General features: G+C 38.4%; 1 protein-coding gene across 1 annotated transcript in view; it reads left to right on the top strand.

The window, feature by feature from the left end:
* The window catches only part of MICAL3 (microtubule associated monooxygenase, calponin and LIM domain containing 3), a 165,226-nt gene that overhangs the window by 54,295 nt on the left and 83,561 nt on the right, over positions 1–27,370 (top strand). Inside the window, 17 exon segments of the mRNA XM_041129681.1 lie at positions 874–1,249; positions 7,502–7,709; positions 9,245–9,361; positions 10,065–10,166; positions 10,730–10,885; positions 11,453–11,553; positions 12,214–12,471; positions 13,061–13,075; positions 13,077–13,177; positions 14,526–14,652; positions 15,175–15,268; positions 16,444–16,591; positions 17,892–18,088; positions 19,623–19,735; positions 20,244–20,306; positions 21,028–21,201; positions 22,324–22,416. Of these exon segments, the coding sequence (XP_040985615.1) occupies positions 986–1,249; positions 7,502–7,709; positions 9,245–9,361; positions 10,065–10,166; positions 10,730–10,885; positions 11,453–11,553; positions 12,214–12,471; positions 13,061–13,075; positions 13,077–13,177; positions 14,526–14,652; positions 15,175–15,268; positions 16,444–16,591; positions 17,892–18,088; positions 19,623–19,735; positions 20,244–20,306; positions 21,028–21,201; positions 22,324–22,416 (2,331 nt within the window). The 5' untranslated portion in view covers positions 874–985.

The following is a 27,370-nucleotide window of genomic DNA, read 5'->3' as shown; positions in this document are numbered from 1 at the left end:
GAGAATCTCATGAGGATCATGCATCAGCCACATTTCACCCTTATGCTGCTTGCTTACTGACAGGAATATATGCATAGACTCTAGGTAAGGCAAATGTTTATACAGCTTGATGCAACACCGATGTGAGGGGTTTTTTTTTTCTTCAGTCTTGACATCTTTTCTTAAGCATTTGATTGCTATTAGCAGGTTTAACTTCTTTCTAGGATTGCAGTAGCCATCCCTGGGTTTGTTATGTCGCTGTACAAAAGCAGTGTTTGCAAGGACTCTGACAGAGGTATCAGCTTGTGCTATACCATCTTCTTTCCTCTTCTCTATTTATCATGAGCGAAGACACATGTCCTTTTAGAATGAAGGAACCAAAACTTATTTTACTGGTGGAATACCAACTCTTTGGTGTACTGTACTTTGTGGTAGTAGTGTTTTTAAGACCAGCATGTAACCATTGCTGTGGTGTTACCGCAGTGATCTGGTTATGGCAGTGACTGCTACATTAGTAAGTCTATCTTTTGTTTTAAAACCTAGGCTTACTTCCAAACATCACATAACACCTGCCAGTTTACTTGTAACTTCTTTGCTGTTTATGTGAAATGAGTTTTGATAAAACTTTCTAGGGACTGGCTCGGGTTAAAGTATTTTGTGATTGAACAGAGGAGAGATGTCCCACCGTCTGCAGTGAGGCTTAGTGAGCTTTCGAAGGCTCTGCTTCAGTCAGCTTGGTCAGGAATCCTTAGGACATTATCAGTTGACTGACTTAGGGCTGATGCGTTATTAGTTACTGATAATCTGGGCTCTCAGTTCAGCAGCCTTAGACAAAATTTTGGAAAGAAAAAAAAAGAGCAAGCTCAGTTACGTTTTCTTCTTTTTATTTTATAGGTTAATAATGCTTGTAAGCCACAGGTGAAAGTGGCTCACCAGAGCAACATCAGGAAATCTGGCAGACTGGAAGAGAACAGCTGCCCTCCAGGGCAGCTGCAAAGTGTGAAGCATGGAGGAAAGTAAGAATGAGAAGGTGAACCAGGCTCATGTTCTCTTCGACAGATTTGTCCAGGCTTCAACCTGCAAGGGGACTCTCAAGGCTTTCCAAGAGCTCTGTGACTACCTGGAACTAAAGCCCAAGGACTATCGTTCTTTCTATCACAAACTGAAGTCCAAGCTCAATTACTGGAAAGCCAAAGCCTTGTGGGCCAAATTGGATAAAAGAGGCAGCCATAAGGACTATAAGAAGGGGAAAGCATGCGCCAACACGAAGGTAAGAGATTTATTCACAGTGGTCAAGACAGCTATTACCCAGTTTGTCTCTGGAATGCACAACAAAAATGTCTGGATGTAGAAAGATGTTTTCCTGGTGTCAGTATAAGCCCAGGGAAGATTCAGGAATGTTCTCACATGTGCTATTTATCATATAGTCGCAATCAAAAATTGCGTTTGTTTCTACCAAATTTGACTGCCCACCTGAATAGGGGAAGCTAAATGGAAATCCTTGGGAATGACCAGAATATTTGTAATTTATTCAGGAGAAGCAGCCTGCAAGTTTCTATGTTTTATGTTTTTGTGGCATCAATACTATATATGGCTTAGAAAATCTTAATTGGTAAACCTTTAATCTTGGTACACTTTTCTTTTTTTACATTTTTTACTTGACAATAACAGGGACGTGAAATTTGCTGTTCGGGTTGAGGTACAAAATATGTATGTTTGGAAATTTTCAATTTTAATTTGAAAATTCTCATGACTTTCTCAAGAAAAGTGAGATTTCCTACCAATTTGGCAAAATATTCTATTTATCATTATTTAGACAGTAATCATTTGTATTACAGGTTCAGAGAAGAAAAAAAAAATGCTGTGGAAATCTAAACCAATTCCTTTTAAAAGGTTGGTATGTGTGGTATTTACTGCAGGAATTCCTGCTTTTACACACACACCAAATTTTTTTAACCTGATTTATTGTGAGCTGGTATTTCTGTGCTCCACCCTTGTTGGACTGTACAGTATGAGCTTATTTATTTGTTTTGTTGTTGCTGAAAGCAGTTCTTTATGTCATTCATCGAAACATGAATGGAATAGTTTATTTTTGCAAATAATCATACACTCTTCCCTTTTTAAAAAAGGAGGATAGTGTGGAGTATGATAAAATTAGAACAGGATTCTGTCCTCCTTCATTGAAGACAATAGATGCTGTTTCTTCTTTTGAATATTCACCTTTTGGGAGAAGGAAATATCTTAATAGGAGGAATTCATGACTAATTCCTCAGTACAAAACTGACGGGGAAATATATCCTGTTTAGGATATGTCAGTCACTTCAGATCTGTGGGCTGAAGTTTAATTCCCAACTAGATACTAGAAAGTTATGTTAGTTTTTTGATGGTTTATTCTGTTTCACTTTCCAGTGGCTGTTTTCATATGGAGGGTGGCATTTGTAATTAATTACTACAATTAGACTTGGAAGAATTACTAATGGACCAAGGTGCACTTGTCCTAGGTCTTGTAAAGATAATGCTTTCCTCAAAAAGTTTACAATTGGTATATCAGATGTTAGATAACAGGTGCATATAGATTAACTTGGAAAACAATAAAACAATTGGGCACTGTTGGTAATCACGGTGGGCAGTAACTTCAACATCCCGAAAGTCCAACCACTGTTAAGGTTTACATTTTTCAGGCAGCATAAGAAAGGAAGGACTTACAGGAAGACAAATACAGTGATTTTTGTGTATATTTAGGAATAAACCTTCCAAGCACTATGGACATAATGGAGAAAAATTCAAAATTGTTTTTCTGAAAACTCGACTGCACTTTGCATTCATTGGATTCGGGAATTGTTCTTATTTTGAATGAAACATGATGGGTAGAACTGAAATAGGGTGTTAAAGGCTGTGAAATGAAGACAGGTGGCTTATGTTTTAATGAGAAAGACTGAGGAAGTTGTGGAAGGACGTAGAGGTATTTTAACTTACTTGAAGTAATAGACTAAAAGCGTGATTTTGCGTCTGGGCTCTGAATATATCTTGGTGGGTAAGACTATTTGTTAACACTGAAGAAAAGGATGCTTTGTTAATAGAGATGCAACATGAAAGAAGAGATTTAATGGAAGAATAAGCGTATGACTTGGATAGTGCTGGATTATGAGGACATACAAAAAAATAGATATATGAGTGAAGGTTGACATCTAGCTGTGAAAGACATTCAGAAAATTGATTGTGACACTTATCTAGAAAGGAATTGGTGAGGTGAGTTTAGAAGGGTGGTAGAGCTCCATTTTATCATGTTGGGCTTGAACTGACAACTAGGTAGCCATGAGAAGATGTCAGAAAGGTAGAGATTTTAGCTTGGACAAAAAGTAGTCCACTCTGAGTTGGAAAAGTTCTGTGAATCTAAGCACTGACAAGCTGATTGAACCAGTGCCTGTGAATGAGGTGATGTGAAGGCAAATTGTAGAGGAAGATGATAAAGAGGCGACGGGCGAAGTCCTGTGGGAAGTTGGCGGTGAGAGGAGTGTGAGAAATGAGGGAAGTCCTTCAGATAGTGCTCTGAAAGAATAGCTGAAGGGATAGAGGAGTACTGAGTCTTAAAAGAAATCAGAAAAGGACATGCTTTGAAGAAATACATGTAGCCAACTGTCTATAAAACATCTCTTCAAGTGCAGTTGAAAAGTGGGTAAAAGGGGTAAAGCATACTGGGAGTAATGTTTGACTAAAGAGTTTGCTAGAGATTTTGTACAATCCAAAAACTTAGCCTATTTTGTGCACCAAAACCAAGCTAGAGAGAGTGTGGGATGGGAATTGGAGAAACAGGATCAAGAAAGTGATTGTAGAAGTGGCATGCGGTGATCTTGGAGATGAGATGGTGGCGAGATAAACAGAGAGACTCACAGGGTCATGCGTGACTCCGTCAATGAGAGACAAACCTCAGAACTTGCTGGTGTTGGTGTGAAGGACCAGTGGGGTGGGAGGGGGGAATGACTGCAGTGGACATGTCAGCGATCACACCGAATTGGTATCTACTAGAGAAATGGGAAGGCTTTTTCCATAGCTGCTCTCCTGTGTGGTGGGTGACAAGAAGAGAGTAAAGGAAAAGAAGACAACGAGTGGAGGCAAGTTAGAGAGTAATTTGCCAGTCTTTCTAAGAAGCTGTTGGTGAGATGCTGTATAGAAATACAAGTAAAAAGGGTGGATGGTGAATAAATTAAAGGTGGCACCCCCTTCTGCCCCAACCCAAAAAGATATAGGACTGTGGATCTGGGATTCATACCATTTTGAGTAGCGAAATTAGTAGCTGAGAGAAAGTGAAATATAGTTTGTTCTCCCCCCCCCTATTGTTGGTATGTCTTAAAAGAATATATACCTGTGATGATAAATGATTTTTGTATGCCTTTACGTATAAACTTTGTTGAAACTTTTAATGTAAAGAAATGATAAATATGTGTATTCTTTTTATATTTTTCATATATGTTTCTGTTAATTACTTGTTTTCTCTCCTAATAGCATCTGCCATTAAATGTTTGTATGTAATTCTTAAGAGTTAATCATAACTATTCAAAGTAGAGGCCTTTTGAGAACTGAATTATATCTGACTTGATGTTTCCTATCTCACTTAGTTTTATATTCCTAATGTTTAAAGTAATTTGCAAACCACTGATTAAAAAATACAGAAACTTAAGTGGGCATGTGGAGATGATAGAATTTCAAATAAAGGTTAGGGTTTTACCCATGTTATCAGAACATAAGTCAGTCATTTCTTTAGGAAGCTCAGCTTCTATACGCTTGAACATATAGCAGTTTTGAAGTTCTCATCCTCTGTTGCATAGCTCTTACTTGCCCATTTAAAATTTGGGCAGGGATGAAGTGCCGTGACTGGAGTTGGGCAGTTAGTGCATCACATGGCCAGCATCCAGGTTAACCAGAATTCAGATAATCAGCATTCATGAAAGCAAGACTTGGACATGATGGGTTGTTCAAATGTAAATAGTTACAAGTGGTGCTTTCTCTTCATTGGTTATACTGAGAATACAGGATTTCAGTTTGCACATAATGCTCCATTACCATGGTGGTGTTACTGAAAATTTAATATAATCTGTCTGAAAGATCTTGAGCAAGAAGTGTTTCTGAGGAGTGAGACAGCTTTAGTGCATGGAGTTGCAGCCGTTGCTTGGAGTCATTGAGGGGAAAGGAAACAAGTAACAACAGTAGCTGCCTTTATTTACTTGGCATCTCATGTAGTTGCTGCCTGTGACATTATCAGAAGGTAGGTTTCTACGAGAGATCCAAAACTGGAAGAAGCATTAGTGGTGGAAAAAGGAGCAGAATCTTCTCTTCTGTTTTTGATTGTGCTTAAAACTTGCTGTGTTTTATAACAACATAATCTAATATTTTTGTGATGGGAAAAAAAATAGCAACTTTGACTATGAATTACTTCACTGAGTATCATATATTTTACATCCAGAACATCTAGAGTCTTAAACATAACCTAGACGTTGTTAACCACATCCTTGTTTGGGGGCAGGGGGGAATGTTGTAGAGAAAAAAAAAAAATGTTTTTACATTCTGTGACAAAATTACAGGCAATTAATTTATACTTTGGTTACATAGGCCTGAGTTTGGATAGTCTGATTTTAGTACAATTAATTTTCTGTTGTGTACTCCATCATAACTATTTTATATGGGGAAAGTTATCAAAGAATAAAAGTCACCCAACTCAGCGTGGTCTTGTTGTTTATTGAATTCAGTCTCTCTGAAGACTGTAGTTGTCAGACGAGCAAAATTATTACCTGGATAAATATGATATGCTCAGCTAATTTTCTTAAAAGTTTAAAAAAAAGAAAGGTTAAGTGGTGTTTGAGAGTTATACTTACCTACAAAGAAAACAATATTAAATTGGAAGAATATATTAGATCCTAATTGATTATCCCTTTTAACAAATGACAAGTTGAATAGCTGTTCAATATACAAGTCTGTTTAGGAATTTAATAGCTCAGTGGTTGGGCTTGCCTTTTCTCCCGTATGCCTTCAGGTTCCCAAAGCTACTAAAGAAGCAGTGCTGTTATTCTTCCCTTCCCTTTCCTCTAGACTTGGACCTCTGCCCTCAGATTTATGTGACTTCTTATCTTATACAGTAGTCTTACTTTTAATTTGCACGTCAGTTGTTATGTTGTCACTGTTGTAACTTGTGCTGTTTTATTCATCATTCAGGCTTTATCTTTGCAGTTTCACATTATTTGCAGAATTTATGCCCCAGTGAATAACTGGTGAAAATGTGGTGACCTGTAAAAATTGGTATATGGAGATGACCAATGAATAAAGAGCTTTGCTTTGGGATAGGCTTATCAGAAGTTTGGGTTCAGGTTAAGGTGTAGCATACTTAAGAATTTCTTGAAGAGCTTTATTATCCAGCCATAAGGGTATGTAAAGATCTGGAAAATACTCAGATGGCAGCAGCGGTCACCACTGCAGCACGCTCTTTATTCCGTGGGTCTGGTTTATACTTAATAGAAATCAAAGTATAAAAATAACATGACAAAATGGATTGTGTACTATATTCCTGTGAATGCACGTATCCATGCCAGCTTTCTTTGTGGACCTCAGTTTCTGTGGGTAAAAAGTGTCAGCTGACTGGCTTGGCCTTTTAATCTTAAAAGAAATGATCTTGCTGTATCATTTGTTTCTCAGAAAGTACTTCCAACACTAGATACACAAGTATTTTACATTCTCAGGTTGTTTATTAGCCTCTGATAGTGTTTGTGAGTAGAGTGGAAAAAGATACGAGAAGATGAAAGACCTTTGATATGACAAAGGTTAGGTTGGAGAAAACATTTTGATAAAAGTTGTCTAGTCACACAAAGTTTGTATTTACATTATGTTTACTTTCCCGAAGTTTCCTTTGCTGCAATAGCAGAAGAACCAGTGTAGGCATAAGTTAGAGTGCTCTGACTTGACTGCTGTCTGTCCTACTCTAAATGATGATGTTTATAAAAACGTTAGCATTTCATGTATTTATCTGCTGTAGCTATTGCTATGCTACTCACTGATGATGAGGAATTTTTAGAGTTACTGAAGATTTTCTCAAGAAAGGCCACCTCAGGCTTTGGAAGATGAGAGGAAATCTTATAATCAATTTTTTTTTTTTTTTTTAAGCAAAAATTCAATGGATGGAATAGGAGAGGGAGAAGCCTTCAGAAATATTGCTGTTCTCCATGTGCTTACATAGCTTGGAAAGTACACCTTGGCAGCTTTTCTTAAAACGAGGATTGCAAACAGGCAGTTTACTTGCTTGCTTCCCAAACTTCACTGCTCTGTGATACGCTTTATTTTCAGGTTGCAGTTACTGCTTTAATATATCAGTGGCAGAATGTGTCAGGTAACACTAGAAAGACTGATCTGAAATTTTAATTTACATTGCAGACAAAGAGCACTTACTCCTAAGAGCTGTGGGATGCTTGGAAGCTGTGGTACAAATATCTATTTCCTCCTAGGACTGTAAAGTTACTCTGTGCTGGTTGTTTTGCAGTGTCTGATAATTGGGGCTGGACCCTGTGGCCTTCGTACAGCCATCGACCTGTCATTCCTGGGAGCCAAGGTGGTGGTCATAGAAAAGAGGGATGCCTTTTCCCGCAATAATGTGCTGCATTTGTGGCCATTCACCATACATGACTTGAGGGGTCTTGGCGCCAAAAAGTTTTACGGCAAATTCTGTGCAGGATCCATAGACCATATCAGTAAGTACAGCTGCTGCTAGACACATCAGCACTTGTTCTTCACAGGAGTCTTTTCCCCTGTGAGGTGAGGGCATGGGGTAACTCATTAAAATTCAGCCTATACCAATCTCTGCTCTCAAGCCCATAGGGTACAGTTCAGCATTACCTTTGCATCATGCATTTCGGGCTAGACCTAGATGTGAAAGAAATGCATTGTGTCATGAGATTATCATACATGCAATGTGTATCTATCTTTTATACCTTTCCAAGGCATATCTTTTTCTTACACTGAAAAAGTACTTTTAAGGGTTCCAACTTTTTAAAATGGATAATTGTCCTTTTTTTGCTGTTATATTCCTGCAGCTGCCACATTATTCTGTTTCTCTTGAGCATTGTAAGCAACTTGTAAAAAAGAAAAATTACTGAATGCTTTTGAACGTTCTTGTGAATGTTGATCTGGAAAAAGGAGGAACAATTTTGGCTTTGTTAATTTTTGGAAGAGTGATGTTGATATTTTCAAGAACACTGTCAGCCTATGAATAAGTTTTGATTAAATAGAGGTTTACATATTAAAATTGAGAATAATTTTGATGATTCTCAAATTGTGTGAAATCAGTCTCCTTTGAAATGTGAATGCTTTGGTGGAGCAGGAGTTGTTATTCTCCAGTTTTTCTTTTTTCAGAAATTTACTGGACATTGCACAGCCAGGTTTTGCCCACCAGTCTGTGTTCTCCACTGGGCATAAGTGGGAAGTGCAAAGTGGCACAAACATAGTAGACAAGATTTGGCTTCTTTTCCAAAGCAAAAACTGCTTGCTTTTTTTTGGGGGGGGGGGGGGGGGGGGGAGGGGGAAATGAATGCTAAAACTAGAAGATTTTTGGAACTTCAGTCTTGCAGATTGCCTTTTCCTTTCTGATTTCTTGTCATTTTTATTCTTCCAGTACTTTATGCATGTTGTCTTCTTTTGTATCTCAGCACAGCTGAAATTCAGTGTTAGGTGGAGCATTTTTTCATTTCAGTATCTGAAATATGACAGCAAGGTGTCTTCCTTCAAATTAATAGAGTTTACACACTGTCATTTTCTTACCCACTACCTACGTTAACTGAAGAGAAAAGAGGTGGTGAGGAACTTACTATGCTCTCACTAACTCAAAGGTGTTAGGATGAACGTGCAGTTCAGTATTACAGCTAGGCTGATCAAATGGCTAGTTGCCATCTGTGACAAAAGTGCAGTCCTGCTTGTGCTCTCTTCCCTCCCTCTCCTGCAGTGCATGTTCTGGTTGTTTCCCTTGTTGCTGAGTTGTTATTGATTAAAAAAAATTATTTACTTTTTATTCTTTGAAAAGGGCTGGGTTTTCTTCAGCTGTATAGAAGTTTCTTGGCATGCTGTGATATTACACGCCAGTGCTGCCTGGATGAAGTGCTGAGAACACAATGGGAAAAAGAAAGTAGCAGCTGGCCTTTAAATCAGTTTATCAGTAATGTCAAACAGAGATGCGTAGGCATTTGTGCTCTTTTCTTTTGTTTTTATTTCTTTATCATCTGCTTTTTTTCAGGCATCCGTCAGCTCCAGCTTATCCTTTTGAAGGTTGCCTTGATCTTGGGAATAGAGATCCATGTCAATGTGGAATTTCAGGGGCTTGTTTATCCTCCGGAGGATCAGGAGAATGAAAGCAAGTAGTATTGAAACGGGTAGTTGAGAGAGGGGAACTTATGGTAGAATACACAGACTCCTATTCCTTAACCCTGCTTATGACTCTAAGTCCTTTCCTCATGCTCCATTAATAAGAGTAATTATTAATACACTTTTGCTTGAATTTTTAGTAGGATTTATTTTTTCTAGTGATGAAACCAAATTGGTTACTATATGAAACAAAATAACCTGAAGTACTACACAGAAATAGACCAAGACACAGTAGATCGTAATTGCTCCTGAAATATTTAAGCCTATTGGACTTAGAAGATACCTTTTTAAAACAACTCATTTCCTTGCATTTACTGAGGATATGTATATCAGTGAATGATCCTTGTTATGCTTTTTGTATCTTTGTGAAACCTGTTCTCTGATCGCTATGGGAGATGGTGGCTTACTTGTTTTTTTGCATCCTATTAATTGAATAGATAGTAGAGAAGCTATAAAGGTTGTAGTGATCCTCAAAGGTAATAGGGGGCTTTTACCAGAGTTGTCTTTGCCTCTGATTCATGCAGAGAGTGGCTGTGCAAGTCAGCAATAGCCCTGTCAACAATATAGTTGTCCTGCAGTGTATCTTTACTGACCGTGTGAGGAAGGGATTATAGATGGTAAGAAGTGGGTTTATGTATTTGTTCTATTATGAACATTGTTTATATTGTCATTAACATGGAGTTTATCAACAGGAATAGGTTGGCGTGCATTGGTCCACCCCAAAACCCATCCAGTGTCTGAGTATGAGTTTGAAGTAATCATTGGAGGGGATGGCAGGAGGAACACCTTAGAAGGTAATGGTGTGTCCTTAATTCGCTTTCAAATAGAACTTCTTCTTAAATTAGTTAGAACAAAAATGGCCTTTAACATCCCAGTGAAAATCTGCAAAGATGTTTGACTAGTGAAAGGGAGATTAAAAGTCCATGTAAAAATCCATTTGTATTAAAGACATGTGGGTTGTCTTTTTCCTCTTCCTATCCACTAGCAAACGAATTAAGTGTTTACCTGGATAATTTTTCCTACATTTTTTCTTTAGTTGAGTAGTGTTGTAGCTCTTACTTTTGGGAGTAGAAGTTGAAGTGTTGAATATTATTCTGTGTAGTAGAGAATTCTATCTTAATATTTTTGATGCAAGTTGCAATTTTTGGAAAGGAGGTAGGAAAGAGGGGAGCTTTTTCCCTAAACAAGAACTTTTATTCTTTTGATGAAGCAATTGTTGCTTTCTCTGTGGAGGCATTTGTAATTCATCAGATCCATTCTCCCTTTTTATTTTGTGAGGGCACCTGTCTATGGCATGCTGAGCCTTCTCTTAAGGTGTGCTCTATTTTTCAGTGTTACTACTTTTTCCTTCCTGTAGGGTTTCGCCGAAAAGAGTTCCGTGGTAAACTAGCAATTGCTATCACAGCAAACTTCATCAATCGCAACACCACAGCTGAAGCCAAAGTAGAAGAGATCAGCGGTGTGGCCTTCATATTCAACCAGAAGTTCTTCCAGGATCTACGAGAAGCCACAGGTTTGCCAGCAATCGCCAGATTCCCAGTGAAAACTGTTTGTCTCTATTATTACAATTTTGTAACTCAGGTATCACGTTTAACCAAAAAATGAACATCTTGTGCAAGGAAGTCAGTCCTTGCTGTCTCTGAAATCTGACTTCCCCATTTTTACAGCTGTTCTATACACGTGTACAAAGCAGATGTGTATCATTCAGATGTGTGTCATTTTTGTTCGGAAGTAGAGAACTTATTTCCCTGATGGTTTTCAGGAAATCTGAGCCCTATATAGGAGAAGTCTGAATCCTGAGTTCAGCTTCTTGCACTCCGTATCTGAATGCAAACCTTAGAGTAATGATAAATATATTTTTTAAAAGAGGTAGCTATATGCAGGTGAGATGTGTTGTTGTGGTTTTGTTGAAGATTCAGATTTTGAAGTCTTCAAAAGTGTAGGAGAAAGCTGCTTGGTGTTCTCTCTCTAAGGCTTTCTAACCACGTAGTTTCAATTTACTTTCTTCTGATAGAGCTCTTGTGTTGCATGTAACATGTAACTTGTTCCTTTGCTACCACGTCTTTTGTTCTGTCACAAGGTATTGACTTGGAGAACATTGTCTACTACAAAGATGATACACACTACTTTGTCATGACTGCCAAAAAACAGAGCTTGCTGGAAAAAGGAGTGATACGGCATGTGGGTATTAACTTTTCCTATACTCTCTATAAGATTTTGGGGAAAACTTGCTTTCGGTGTGCTGAAAGAAGGGAAACACACTCTTCTTCTACCATGTAATGTTTTTATACAGGTGTATTTTAGAGCAGTTAATGCCCTTCTGAAGTATTTTGAGCCATCAGAAGAGTATTACAAGACTTACCCTCTCCTCTCCACATTTGTATCCCTTTGTAGATTTGGGGGTTTCATTCGTGTTCAGATAAAATATGCTTAAAGAACATTTTGTAGCTTAGTTGAGCTTCCCTCATTTTATGGGAATGAAAAAGCAGGGAAATTTACCTATATCTTATTCTGGCAGAAGCTGATTAAAAGTCGTTTGGCCACAAATGAATAAATAAGGATTGGGGTCTTGTGCCTTTTGTTTGAAGTGTGTGAAGAGAAATGCTCAGAAGTTTCTTAGCCCTTTCACAGTCAGAAACACTAGCAGGACTGATTACTGTTTGCAGTAAGATTTACAAATTTCCTCTTGGAAGCATAAACACAGATAGGAATGAAAGAAATTAGAGGGCAAACCTGTATCAGTGGGTTTGTCAGAATTTTAATGCCAACTATTGTATATACCAGTCTTAAAATAAACTTGTGGATTTGGCTATTTCACTTTTACTTTTCTGGTTTTGGCAGGATTATGCTGACACAGAGTTATTACTCTCACGGGAGAATGTAGACCAGGAGGCTCTGCTAAACTATGCCAGAGAAGCAGCTGACTTCTCCACTAATCAGCAGCTGCCATCACTGGACTTTGCCATCAATCACTATGGTCAGCCAGATGTGGCCATGTTTGACTTCACGTGCATGTATGCATCGGAGAATGCAGCCCTGGTGCGAGAGCAGAATGGCCACCAGTTACTTGTGGCGCTGGTTGGCGACAGTCTCTTAGAGGTTCGTGTGTTAAACTTAGTATGTGTAAATGGTGAATTGAAGCATAAGCACAAGCCGTTGCAGCCATCACTGAAATATGCGCTGCCTATAAGAGAGTTACTATAAGGAAAGCTGCTGTTTATTATATAATGAAGTGGGAGGTTTGAAGGAAGGGTAGGAGTGTTGGGAAAACAGAGTATTTAGGGTGGTAATGATCTTGCTTAAGAAAATGTGTGCAGAGATTTTTCTGAAGTTGTGTCTGTTCCATCTGCTTCTTATTGAGACAATTAGACTCTCTACAGAACCTACTGTAGGCCTGATAATAATTAGCATTTTGTAGCTGGTTAAAAAGTACAACCTTGAAGAGAAGCTGTTAAGGCACTCCAGGCTATGAATTGTTGTTGGAAATAGAGGAATATTGGCTTTGGGGAAGCTCATGGGCAATTCACCATACATCTGGCTTCCTCTAGCCTAGCGAGAGTAGAGCTTTAAGCTAATTACTGAGCTATAATTTCCAGCAGATTACCATCTGAGTATATTCTTGATATTTAAAATTTTCCCTAACTGATGCTTTTCCTTTCTCTGCTTTTTTTGTAAACTATAATATTAGCCATTTTGGCCAATGGGGAACTGGAATAGCCAGGGGATTTTTGGCTGCAATGGACTCTGCTTGGATGGTACGAAGTTGGTCACTCGGAGCTAGTCCTTTGGAAGTTCTTGCAGAGAGGTAATGGAGAAAATGAATACATTTTAAGTTCTAATCTAATCCTTCAATGTCTCATCATTCATTCCAGTTTCTTCTAGAACAAATATATTGACAGAATGGGAGATACAGATTCTCCCTTGTGGGAATGCTTGTGGATATAATTCAGTTGAAGAAAAATTTCCTTAAAGAGCTGATAAACTGAAGTAGATACAGATTCTCCCTTGTGGGAATGCTTGTGGATATAATTCAGTTGAAGAAAAAATTTCCTTAAAGAGCTGATAAACTCAAGTATATTTATAGAGGAATAAGAAATGTTGCAGGTGTTCTTGGTCCTAGTTTTAAATGATTAGATGAAAAATCTTTTTTTTTGTGCTTATTGGCATTGCATGGAGAAAGTGAGCCTGACTTACTGTCACCAGCCTTGCAATAGCAAACCAGATGAAGATGTAGGTGCCTTTAATATACCAGAGACAAAAATTCTTGCCATCCCCTATTATCTTGTAAATGTCTCTTATGATTTCCTTTTAAGGAAGCTATGACCTGCTTTTATTTCATGTTCTCCTAAATTGGTCACTTTGTTTCATATAAGCCAAACAACATCTTGTGTTTCTTTGGAGTATTGAGTTCTTGATGTTTTTATCATCTTTGGCTGAGTGTTGTTTTGGTGACTCAGGGTGATCTCTTAGAGATCAGAACTAGGGTAATTAAAAGATGGAGTAAGTAGAAGCAACAGCTAGTAGAACCTATTTTAAGCTTAGGCAACTGCAGCTTCTGATCATCAGGAACTATAGTATAATTTTAAAAATTGTATAAACAGCACAATGGGTAAAATTCCATTTGTTTGAGTTTAAAAAATGGTGGGGATAATAATGCTGCAGTCGGAGCCAGACTTCTGTCACCTTTCCATTAGACATTTGCAGACAGCAGTAAGATCTTCCCTGAGCCTTCTCTTCTGCACACTGAACGTACCCCATTCCCTTGGCCTCTCCTCACAGGGCAAGTGGCCCAGTCCCCTTGGTAGCCCTCTTCCTGAGTCACTCCAGTGTCTCAATGTCTTGGTTGTACTGGGCAACCCTTTCAGTTATGCTTAATGTATTGTTTTCTTCCCTCCTTTTGATTTCTGGAGTTGTATTAAATTGCAGATTTTAATATACTTATACCGAATCTTAGCTATTCAATGTCTGAAGTGGTCAAATTTCTGATTTTAGAATTTACTTCACAGTATTAGTAGCAATGCATCTCTTTAATTAAAAACCAAAACGGAACAAAAAAAAAAAACTCACAAAAGACCAAAACAACCATAAAACCTAAACCGCACAAACCAACCTAAACAAAACCCAAAACTTTTTTTTAATTTTATTTTCCCAAGGGAAAGCATTTACAGGCTACTGCCTCAGACCACCCCTGAGAATGTGAGTAAAAACTTCAGCCATTACAGCATTGATCCTGCCACCCGGTATCCCAATATCAATGTCAACTTCTTGCGGCCACAGCAGGTAACTGGACGAATGGTGCTTCTGAATGCTTGTAATCTGCACTGTCTTTCCTTAGGTGAAGCTATGCTAATGTTTTGGGAACAGATAGTGACCTGATGTGGCAGTATAACGTGGAAGCAGTGAAAAGCAGATACCTCAGTCAAGAGTAGACCTCTGTACTTTAACAAATTCCTTTTTAGGAATTTTTGATTTTGATAGTTTTAACCATGCTGTAATGATACATGAAATCTATACATTTGTGTTTGTGTGCATGCTTGCACATTTTCTTTGTAATAATCTAGTATAGCAGTCTGTCATTGCGATTTGGTATCCACTGAGCAGCAGCAGTCAGCTAGACTGTTCAGCACTGACTAGCTGATCCTTGTTGTTCTGGGGTTCTTGGGCTAGAGATTTCTGCTACTTAGGTGTACTTGTCTTCCTTCTTGCGCCTTGGGAGGGGTCCTTCTTGTCCTCTGGCTCTTTCTCTATGGATCTTCGGTGCATGGCATATTGGTAATTTTTAATTTTTTTGTGTCATTTTAGGTACGCCACTTGTATAATACAGGAGACTTGAAAGATATTCACCTAGAAATAGAGAACTTTGTGAACTCCAGGACACCAAAGCTGACTCGGAATGGTAGGCCTGGCTACTGTTCTATTCCTTTAGGTATTCTGAAGCTGGATCAGTGCAGGAGCCATAGAGCAGCAGGACTGTGAAGTATTACTTAATGAGTCTCTTTTGGTTTAGAAAATGTATCCAGCAATTGTTTCATCCATAGCCTGATTTTTCCAATTTTTCAAGTTTCCATTAACATGTAAATACATTTTTGTTTGCCTGATTTCCCTTGCTTTATAATGCTGTTAAATTTCTAAGCGTATTTGCTTATACAAGCATTTCTTTTCACCTCTTCCTTTTTCACCTATAACAATGTCCTTAGAGTGCAGAAGCCTAGCCTGAATTCACTCTAACGGTAAACTCAGAATTCTTACAAACATAACAGAAAGTATTTCTTGTGCAGTCTTTCATGTTCATGCTTTCCTTTACTTAATCTCATCTCTTAGCTTAACCAAATGAAACCTCACTTGGCTTGCATTATTCTTAAAGATAGATGCTTTGTGATAAGCATTTCAGTATCTGTTTACTTGTCCTGTACCCTGAGGGTATGTTGAACTTTTGCTTTTGCACACCTTCCCTTTGGATGCCCGGATAGTTTGGGGACTCTCAGAATGAGCTTTGCTGCTAAGCCTCCCTTTCACTGCTGAATAGCTCTGTAGTCTTTTGATTTGTTCTTTGCCCTGCAACCATGTCCCTTTAGGCTGTAATCTCATCAGATCTTGCAGTAAGGCAAGGTCAAAACAGGTCAGTGCTTTTAAAGGAAAGCTTTCAAGAGGAAAGAAAAAGTTGCAGAAGTATGTTTGTAGTTCTTCCATTAGAAATAGTATATCTGGGCTTGAGAGCGCATTGTGCTACTGTATATCCTTGTGATCATATTTAACAAGCCTTTGCAACTGTTTTATAATTCCTGGGGCTCTTATACAAGGGCTAGGGTGTAGAGCCTGGCCAGTTATAATTCAGATAATTACTTTTTAGCAAATTAAAAATCCTTTCTTGGATCTAAAATAGATATGAAGGTCTTTTTTAAAAAAATAAGAATTCTGTCCTGTATTGCCCATTGTAGAAGGAGCTTATTGTTTAAATGAAGGTTTTGTTTGTTGATTCATGTTTTTTGTGTTGTATTTTGAATTCCTGAAAGAGAAGTTGTGCATTTCTACTTAAAAACCTGATTTTTAATTTTTTTTTTTTTTTAACAGAGTCTGTAGCTCGCTCTAGTAAATTGCTGAGTTGGTGCCAGAGACAGACTGATGGATATGCTGGTGTTAATGTGACAGATCTCACGATGTCCTGGAAAAGTGGCCTAGCTTTGTGTGCCATTATCCACAGATACCGTCCAGACTTAGTGTGAGTAACTGGCTGTTTTGAATAACTGGGATGGGCAGAACATTAGTGATATTTGGAACAAATAGTATGGAGACTGAGGCAATGCATTTGTGACTTATGGTGAAATGGATTGAAATGAATTCAATTAAACTTGATAGAAGCTAATGTACAGTGATTCACCAGCAGAGTGGAAGGTCATAATAGCTTGATGAAAATGAAGATAAATGTGTTGTCATTTTCCCTTCTGGACAATTTGACAGAATTAAGCTTCAAATTGGTACTGACTGGAAAGCATTATTGACTGACAGCTCTTTTCTCTGTGAAGTTAGTCAGTCAGGAAGAGTTCATAGCTTCAGTAAAATGTCTCGTGAACAAGTCTCTATATAGCCCTTTATAAATCTCCTGTTTAACAGTAATTCTTTTAAAAGACTTCTAGGCTGCTCTTTTCTAGAAGTAATGACCCACAGTCTAAAAAGACACATTGCTACTGTTTGTACACTAACATGCTGATCAGATGAATGAGAGAAGCGTCCTCTTACATGATATATTGGGTAAAACAGTGCCCAGATTCTAGAATGGGAAAACACTGTCTGGAAGAAGTAACAGTAGCAAAGACTCTGGTACTTAAATTGAAATCTGAAATGGCTTCAACTTCCCAAAGGGACATTAGAAAAAGTAAATGCTAGAGCTGTATTTAAAGACATAATCCAATGTAAAGCATGCTGAAAAATTACGTGGTTATTCCCTTCCATGTACACTGAATTACTTCTCTGTTGGTGTACTCAAGTTAACCTGAGCTACTCTGTTTAATAGCTGTATAGCTTGTGGAGACTTCAAATAGCTTTTAAAATGGTTTATATAACCCTCTAAAAGCTATAGCTTTTTATATAATTTTTATATAGTTCTACAAGTTTTGGAAAATGCCAGAAGAACTAAAATATGGATCAGTCAAGAAAAAAAAGGACAAAAGTGAAGACTTAATTTAGTTCCAAGCATACAAAAGATTTTACGTAGGGGAAAACAGTACAGTCTTCCAGCAAAGAAGGAAGTGAAGATGTATTTCAGAGGATAATAAAATTTTTAAGAAGAAAAATCTGGGTTTGGAAGAGGAGCAAAAAAGAAAAAAGAATACGTTTGAGCCAAAGTTCACCATAATTAAGTAGCATCAACTTTGCAATACGAAAAGGTTGCTGGCAAATAAATCTGAGAGATTTTGGAGGAGGGAAAAAAAAAAAAAAAAAAAGGGAGGTGGATCCCTGAATTCTCTCAGAAGACTGGTTTCTACCTGATTCAGTGCATGCCCTCTTTCTGCCCTTTGCAGAGACTTTGATTCTTTGGATGAGCACAATGTGGAGAAGAATAACCAGCTGGCCTTTGACATCGCTGAAAAAGAGTTTGGAATATCTCCCATTATGACTGGAAAGGAAATGGCATCTGTTGGAGAGCCAGATAAACTGTCGATGGTGATGTACCTCACACAGTTCTATGAGATGTTCAAAGACACCATCCCCTCTAGCGGTAAGGAGTTTGGGGCACGTCTGTCAGATTTAAAGACAGGTTCAGGGTGAATGTGTGTGCTTCAGTTATCTTCATGCTTCTTCTGCATGAGCTCATACTAGTCACTCACTAACTTTAAATTACAGAAAGTTGACTTCTTATTGGTGCTGATAAAGACCATGTTAGCAGTATCAGGAGCAAAAAAAAACCCAAGTTAATACAAAATAATGTCCTCAAAAATTCTAAACTCACTTCAGCACTGTTGTGGTTTAACCCTAGCTGGAAACTAAGCACCATGCAGCTGCTCACTCAGTTCCCCCCCACCCAGTGGGATGGGGGAAAGAATCGAAAAAGAGTAAAACTCATGGGTTGAGATAAAGACAGTTTAATAGGACAGAAAGGAAGAATAAGATGATGATGATGATGATGATAATAATAGATTTGGAATACACAAAACAAACAATGCACAATGTAATTGCTCACCACTTGCCGACAAAACAAACAATGCACATTGCAATTGCTCACCACTTGCCGACCGATGCCCAGTTAGTTCCCAAGCAGTGATCTGCCCCCCTCAGCCAACTCCTCCCCAGTTTATATACTGGGCATGACATCACATGGTATGGAATATCCCTTTGGCCAGTTTGGATCAGCTGTCCTGGCTGTGTTCCCTCCCAACTTCTTGTGCCCCCCAGCCTTCTTGCTGGCTGGGCATGAGAAGCTGAAAAATACTTGACTTAGTCTAAACACTACTTAGCAACAACTAAAAACATCAGAGTGTTATCAATATTCTTCTCATACTGAACCCAAAACATAGCACTATACCAGCTACTAGGAAGAAAATTAACTGTATCCCAGCTGAAACCAGGACAAGCACTACTAGATAACTTTTCTGCTTTCTTGCTGTTATTACAGGTTCATCTGTCTTAGCTAATGTGAGATGCCTTGCTAGTAGTTGTTTAGTAGGTAATTTCAAAACACTGGCCAAGTTTTATGCCTATTTACCATCTGTGAATGGTGAGAATATCTTCAGGCCAATGAGGAATGAAAGATCTTTGATTAGAAGTGAAAGATGTAATTGCCTAACGCAAATAAATATGGCCTACCTTTAAATATTAATAATGTTGTTACAACTTTTTTTTTGTTACTGATGACCTTAATTCAAGTCTATCATTCTGGTGGGGAAAAAAAAAAAGTGGTTTTAATAGCCTTTTACATATATAGTTTGTATCAGGTATTATTTCTAAAACTCTGAACTCTTCTTAAGAATACTGATGATCATGATGCTCTTTAAATATGAAAGTAGAGTAAACAAACACAGTATTTATTCTGGGTGGTTATAAACCCTGAAATAAGAATTGATGTTGACAAAATGAAAAAGCGGAGTAGCTGAGAAAGGTAGTAATTCTGGATATTACAATAATTTTGTACAGAGAATTTAAGAAAAAGGGTGTTATGTTAAAGAAATCAGTGAGTCCTTCAGTTATGTGTTTAATAATAGCACCACAGAAAAAAATTCTTGACATTCCCTTGTCCTACCTGTTTTTGCTAACAGATAGTCTGGACCTGAATGCAGAAGAAAAAGCAGCCCTAATTGCCAGCACCAAATCGCCTATCTCTTTTCTCAGTAAACTGGGACAAAGCATCTCTCGGAAGCGCACTCCAAAGGTAACAATACCACACTCTTGATAACACTTGTCTCTCTTAGGCTGCTGTCCAAGTAGGCGGTACTAAAAATGCATGTGTAAGTGTCTATCTGCAATGTGTTTACAAGAGACCATGTGTTCATCAGCTCTTGGTATGGGACAATACATGACATTTATAACTGCAGAATTACATCCATAATATGTACTCCCAAGTAGTGGTATATTTCAGTCTTAAAATCCTAGCCTTGTGGTAGTATTTGGGGATATATTTTGTATTGGAACATAACTGGTTACTCAGTTCCCAGTTAGTTGAAAATGTTGAAGAATGTCTTAATTTGAAGGTAAGAATCCCCTAAAGAGGATCAGGAAGAAACCCTTTTCTTAAACAAATGGAGAATGAGCCCAGAGAATTAATCAGTTGTGTTGTAAAGCTTATTTAAATGCACTGACGACATTTATCTCAGGACAGAGAGGTACGAGAATCCTTATCTTTGGTTTGGTTTTTTTTTTCCTCCTCCTTCCATTTTCAGGACAAAAAAGAAAAGGAACTGGATGGTGCAGGAAAGAGGAGAAAAACCAGCCAATCTGAGGATGTAAGTATTACAATGAGGAAGGTGTCAGGGAGGAAAACATATGGTAGGTTCCTTGTTCCCACTTCAGTCCTTTCATTTTCTATATCCAGACAGGGTTTATATAAGATTTTTTAGATAAAAATTAATTCTTCTTCAGAGGTTATGCTTTGTTGTGTCTGTAGTGCAAATATTTTACTGATGCTTATGAAAGAATAGTACACAACAAATGGAATGTTGCAGTTCCCTCATGTTCTGTTTTTATTTTATTGCAATTCACTTTGGTTTGATGAGGACACCAAGGCTAAAACTTTCATTTAGTAAAGTCATACGGTATAGTCAGAAGTTTCATTTGTATTTAAACTTTCGCCTTGGTTAATGCAAAAAGCATACAGTTCTAGTATGCCCTATAAGGCAGTACTTCAGTTGAAATGTTTATAGCCAAATAGGTACAAGTGAGTTAAAATTTAGTGCTTTGAGTTGTCAATGAAGGTTTAAAGATAGGCCTTTGCTTTATGTCAAGGGATTCATGGGAGTGTTTCAACTGTGGTCTCTTTGGTACCTAAGTGTATCAAGTAAGGTTGAAAAGATAAGTAATATGCCAAAGGAAATTAAAATGTGAGCTTTCAAGTGCAGACTAATAGATTTGTTTTCTACGGTGTTAGAAACCTATCACAGCAAAGGGGTAGAGAGGAAAAGGTGATCTGGTTGTATCTTGTTAAATTTTGATATCACTGATTGTTAGGAGGACATCCCACGAAGTTACAGAGAAGAAAGGCCCACACTGGTGAGTGCCCTGACAGAGAGGAGAATTGATGCTGCCATTGGGAATCAGAACAAAGTCAAATCTATGGCAACCCAGCTACTGGCCAAGTTTGAGGAGAATGCACCAGTGCAGTCCTCAAGCTTACGAAGACAGGTAGGAGATGGATATTAAACCCCTTTATTTTGGAATTGTGAGGGAAAATCACGAATGATAACATGCATTACTTGAGACTGGATGTTAGTGGTGCTTTTCTACTTCAAAGGCTCTCCTAGGGAAGAGGGAAGCTTACTCAAAAGAGAAAAAATTAAAATTTAGGAGCATAGGGTGGAGAAGAACTTCCCAATAAAAGTCTATTTCTCTGTTATTGCCCGTATTATATTATGTAATCTCTTTCACAAACATCTTACCAGCAATTAGGTTTCTTTTATAACTACTATTGCTGTTTAAAAGCTTTCCAGGAACATTCCACTTATAATGTTTAAGAATTATCATTTAATTTCTGATTTGAACTTTTTCATGCCAGGTTACATCTGTTTGTTCTTGTGAAGTGAACTGTGATTAAGTTTTGTATGTGTATGTATGTAAGTCCAGCAGATAAATGCCTGGGAGTTTCTTTGCAATTAGGATATTTGTGTCATTCCAAGTGAAGCTTCCCGATGACTGCTGGTTATTCAGCATGGTATCTGAACTACTGCAACTGCAGGGTGGTTGTCTTTGAAGTTAGATTGAGTCACTTCAACCTACTGCTAGCAATGCAGTGTCAGCAGTATAAGGCTCAGTATGGTTTAAATGCCTGAGTTCTTGCTCTGCTGCATAGTCTGTCTTCATAGCTTGTGTCAAGCTCTGTGCTGCCATGGCCACATTGTGAGTGGGACCTGACCTAGCTACTTTAAAGCTAGGTCAAGTATGTCTATGCTACACTGCACATCAGTGTTAGTAGTATAATGTAATCTCAGAATGGTGACGTTTATCCCACTCTTTACCAATGAAATGTTTCTTCAACCACTACACATTGGCTGGAATAACCAGGCTGATTTGAAGAAACAATGAAAATAAAGGGTGGGTCCAAAAATATGTGTAGTTTCCCATTTTTGGATGTTTTTTCCCTTTTTATATTTTACTTGCTAAATGAATTCTCCCCTACCCTTTTTTTTTTTTTTTTTCCTAAATGTCTGTCTGTCTTATTCTGTATCCCATTCCTTTGGCTTTCTTTGAGTTTCCTTTACTATTTTATCTTTCCTCCTGGGTCCCATTTTCCCTACAACCTGCATGCAGCAACCTGTCCTGCCTTATCAAGAACGTGTTCACAACCAGCCATCCAGCAGACGAGAGCAGGGCCGTCTTGCTCCCATACCCCAGTGGAAGCAGGTAAAGAAACTGATTATGAATACGATGCATTGCCCGCACCCAACACCAGCTATCACTGTCCTGTTTTCAAATCAATCGTTTTCCAGCACCTTGTGTGAGTCCATTATTTTAAATAATTTAACGTTCAGTTAATAAAATCAGCATCTACCTTCAGTAATGCTGCATGGCTTAATGTTTCAAAAGGTTTTAGTAAAATTTTCCCTGCCATCTTATGCTGGTTTCAACTTCCCAGGGTTTCAGTGGATGTTTTAGCAGAAACCTTGCCTACAGAATTTCTAGATTTTTCTGTTAGAAAAAAATTGAAAATGTTAAGCAATTATCACAACCAATGAGGTAAAAGGTGTCATGCCATCTGTGATATTAAAGCTCTTCCTTGGTATAAACAGTAAAATCGGTTATCAGTGTTGCTGTTCACATGTGAAATCTCATGTGTTCTGCAGTTCCAGGAGATTTTACTGTGGTTTCCCTTTCTTTATGACAAACGTAGCTTTCCTTGCCAGCTTCTCATATTCATTGCATTGCAGATTCCTGTATTACTGTGAATTAAGTAAATTTTAGGTTTTCTGCCACAGAGGGGTTCAGAATAGGGATCAACAGAAGGAAAATTGACAGGTATCAAATTTTATTTTCTCTCGTGTGTTTTGGCCCATTGTCATTGCCGGTGTTTTTCTTTCAGCCATGCACTTTCAAAAGCTAAGGCTTGTGACAGACGATCTTCTTAGGCAGATAGGGATACTTATCTCACTGGCTTCCTCTGCTTCCACTGTTTCCCTGTGCAAATGGCTTCCTCATGTTTCTGAGAGTGCCGAGAGATATTTTTCTGGCAGCCATAATTTGGAGAAACATCTGCTTCTTTCTGGTTGCAGTTTAATCAGAGCATTCTTTGGAGTCAAGAGGAAGAAGGTGACACTAGTTTGGAAATTCCCTGTACAGCATGATTATGGATTCATGTTCGAGGCGTTCAGCACAATTAATGCTGCATGTCATGACTGGTGCCATGATCTAGAAGATTTCTCTCCAAGGAAGAAGACCCAAGCCAGGGGAATTGTTGTCAGTAGGACTGTCAAGAGAGTCTTAAAAATGTCAGCACTATGTTTAGGTTTCCTGACTCAGTGTTTGTTCTTCTACCTTCTGTCTCATCAAAATCTTCTTTATAGGCTAATGGGCACTTTCAGATGGATACACATCATCCATGATTAAGGCAAATTTCATTTTTTAAGAATACTTCCCAGGTAGAAGGGAGAACCCAAAGAACTGATGCAGAGGAACATAATATGGCTGTACAATATTAAGTTAATTGATGAGCACTACTCATGTTACCCCACAAAAAAAGGAAAACTGGATTGCACTGGTTGTCTTTCTCATTTCAGAAGGATGAAAATTTGTGTTTTAGCACTTGGAAAAGATCACATCCTTGCAGCCTTGAGATTTCTATTTGAACCTGCTATTGAAACTTTATGAAGGCTTTATAATTAAGCCTTTATAGTGAAACACAAAAGTTCTTATTGTCATCCTTTTGTAATTGCTCAAAAAAAAAGGACAAACTTTGCTTTCCTGCTTTTGTGATGAGGATTTTCTCCTCACCAGAGAACAGTCTATTGTTCTTGTCTTTGTTGTTCTTTTTATCCACACTACATGATTTAAAAAAACGAAAGGGAGAAAAAAATCCTTCTGCTCTCCCTCAACATTGATAGCACGTCCCTATAGGCAGCAATGTAGGGCGGATCTTTGAAAATCTTTTTGTAACAGTTGTACTTACACAGGACTGAAATTACTTTATTCAACACTGACATTGATTGCCTTGTGTGTATGATTTCCCTCTCAAGATTGCACCTGGAGATGGTCTTTCCTTCATAGGCTTTACTGTGTCAACAGAAGATGATTGGTTCTTGGCTCCAGGTTTCATGCTGGATTTGCAGTGCTTTTCATCTGACAATTGAAGTGGAGAAGAATAAAACTGGGTCTCAAGGATGCAAAATCTGCAGGATACAGTAGGATCAAAGAAACAATTGATACGGTCCCTATTCCAAAGGTTCCTTATTACTTGCCTGGGGAAATGAAGAATATCAGTTGTTTTCATTCAAAAGCCATGGGCATACATAGAACCATTTATTCTCGACTGATCAGAGATCACCTGAGGCAAGAAGCCATCCACTTAGCCAAGCAGCCAGCTTTGCCAAGCTTGGACAGAAATCCATCCTGCAGGAAGTTGTTGCTGAAGCAGTGCTTTAGCTGGCTGCTGAGATTCCTAATTCTGGTTGCTTAGGCACACAGAATCTGATAGCTGTGAGGCTGTACCTTTCTACGGTACTGCATCGCCTTTCTGCGGTGACATTGGGCACACTAGCTACAGAGTTATTTCTTGGGCCACAGGTTACCAACAGTGGAGTTGGTGCTGGGTACCTGAACGTGTTATTGGAGATGCTGTAAAAGATTAGTATTGCTTCTGACAAGCTCTTTAGGGAGGATGTATGTTTACTAGAAAGAGCTGTTCATGAAGCTATGGGAAAGGTTTCTCCTGTTTGGCACAGGTGTCAGAGTTTATGAGCAGAAACTTCTGTCAGTGACTGTGTGTAAGATATATCATGTAGCAAATACCTTCTACTGAAGAGTCCTTTGAAGAGGAGCAAAGCAGTTCCTAAGGGAACAAAGTGGTGACATGTTATTGAGGGAAACCACAGGTTGCCTAATGTTCTTGCCAGTAGGCAGAATGAAGTTGAGATCCTCAGGGGTCTTTGGGAGAAAGGCAGTTTCGCATCTTGCGATTGAGAGGTTTGGTCCTTCCTGCGTCTTGGAAAGAGGAAGGAGAGTGTACCGCAAAAGCGTAAGAGTGATTGCAGGGGAGAAACCACGTATTTGCAAAGGATATGGTCTGGGTTGGACTCCCATATTTGATGGAAAATTTACATCTGCCTTGGGCTGTTGCCTGCCAGTGTCTGTCAGATGGACTTCCTTAGCTGTACTTGCTTATCAGTTTAAGTCTAGAATCTTGCTTTGCCCTGGAGTTAAGAGTTACGAGGCCAGCAGTTTCAATGAGCTTGTAAGGCAGAAAGTCTCTGTGTCTGTTGTACAGGTGGGGTAGGGGTGGCTTGCTAAGGTGGAATTCCTAGAAAGAGTGAAATCTTGTCAGAATCTGTTCTGAAGCAGTTTTTGCTTGCATCACAAGATCTTTAATGCTATCTCTCTTAGAAAGGGAAAACCTTCAAAAGATCAAGCAGGTTAAAAACCTCACCGATCTGCTGCTCACAGCATTCTGTTTGGCCTGCATTTTCCTCATGAATTGGATTACAAAGCTTGCTTTATTGAGCTACACTTGGAGAATGTTGATCTGTGTTGTCAAAATTGGGTTCATGCTATTATGAGCACCTCAGCAGCAGCTAGTAATGCATGAAGATACTATTAAGTGTATGTGCACAGTGGAAATATGTGTAATTTTTTATGTGATGGTAATATCTCCTAAAAAAGCTGGATTGTGTTTCATGGTGTGGTGGTTAATCTCCTCAAATGAATGCCCACTTGTATAAAAACATCTTCCATGGTGTGTTCTACGGCTTTTTAAGACATTTTGGCTGCTTTTGGGAAAGAGCATCTCGTCAGGGACCATAAAACCATTGGAAAGCCATATGGTCTGTCCAGAAGAGGATCTGATTGTTTGGGTGTGGTATGGGAGGCAAGCCTTTTAAACTGAATTTTGTCCTGACTTTCCAGACTGAGCTTATGGCCTTCAGCAGTTTTCTGATATAGTTTCATAGGTCTCTTAACAACAACAAGGTACGTGTGTAATATGTAAGCTTAAATCACTGATGTGTACAAAGATGCTTGTAAGATGGAGACCACATGTCTTTTGGTGCACATCTTATCTGCCTCTGGAGGCCTGATGTTTGTTCTTTTGAGATGGTTCCCTGAACTGTGATAAAGGTGCAGCAGTACAAACTCTTTTCAATAATTCTCTTGGAACTGTGTTTTTTGAGGACATGCAATGACTGAGATGACCACAGTCAGCAGAAGCTGAAATCTCAACAGAAGAGAACTTACACCACCAATGATTTCTGCAAATATTGTTTTTCCTCCTTAATTTCTTATTTAAATCTGTTGATATATCTTTCCTCTTTCCTATAGCCATCTTTGTCTTTGCATGCTCAGAAATGTATCTTACTGGAGGACTGAACATGTACTTCATATGCCTATACAATGTTATATTCTGAGATCTGCCATGGAAAAATACACAAGTTTGTGAAAATTTTGAAATTTGAAATGCAAATTCAGCCATGGTCACACAAAAATCCATGAACAGCTGTAGTGGTTGAAAATGTTATCATATCACCCTTTCAGCTAGAAATGAGCGACTTCATAGCTGAGCCTTTTGAAACACCACATAAATGTTTCTCATCCACTGCAGTACAATGTCCTGTGCTTTAGTTTAAGCTGCTTGTAGCATCTGTTTGAAATGAAAGAGTTGGTTTTATTTTTTTTATTTCTTCTTCTGAAAGGGAGGAGAACACCCCAACAGATGTTAGTGCCAGCTCAGCTGTAAGGATGGTAATGAACATCTGTAATATCTATAAACAGCATCCTGTTTCTTTGGAGGCTATCTAACAGTGGCTTTGGATACACAGCATTTTTTTTTTCACAGTGCAACAATTTCCAGATATCCTCTGGTGAGAATTCAAAAGGACGAATCAGGTAGAAGATACATTAATAATCAATAAGTGGTGGAGAAAAGACTGTACATAGTAAGGAGGTGCAGAACTAGAAAGGCATATTTTCTGGCATATTAAAATGAGGACATTTATGTGCATTGTGTACTATTCAGACTATTAGATATGGCTACATTTTGGCTATAAAACAGCTGTATTTCTGTTCTAGTAGGATGTAGTACAGTTGAACTTGCCTGAGATGGTTTAATATCTGTAAGTTAAAGAGGAGGGATCTGAAGCTGAGAACAGAATGCTCT

This window comes from Aquila chrysaetos, chromosome 17, assembly GCF_900496995.4.
Source record: "Aquila chrysaetos chrysaetos chromosome 17, bAquChr1.4, whole genome shotgun sequence".
Taxonomy (NCBI): Eukaryota; Metazoa; Chordata; class Aves; order Accipitriformes; family Accipitridae; genus Aquila; species Aquila chrysaetos.
Note: the sequence above shows the minus strand (reverse complement) of the source record. Positions and strands in the feature narration are given on the sequence as shown.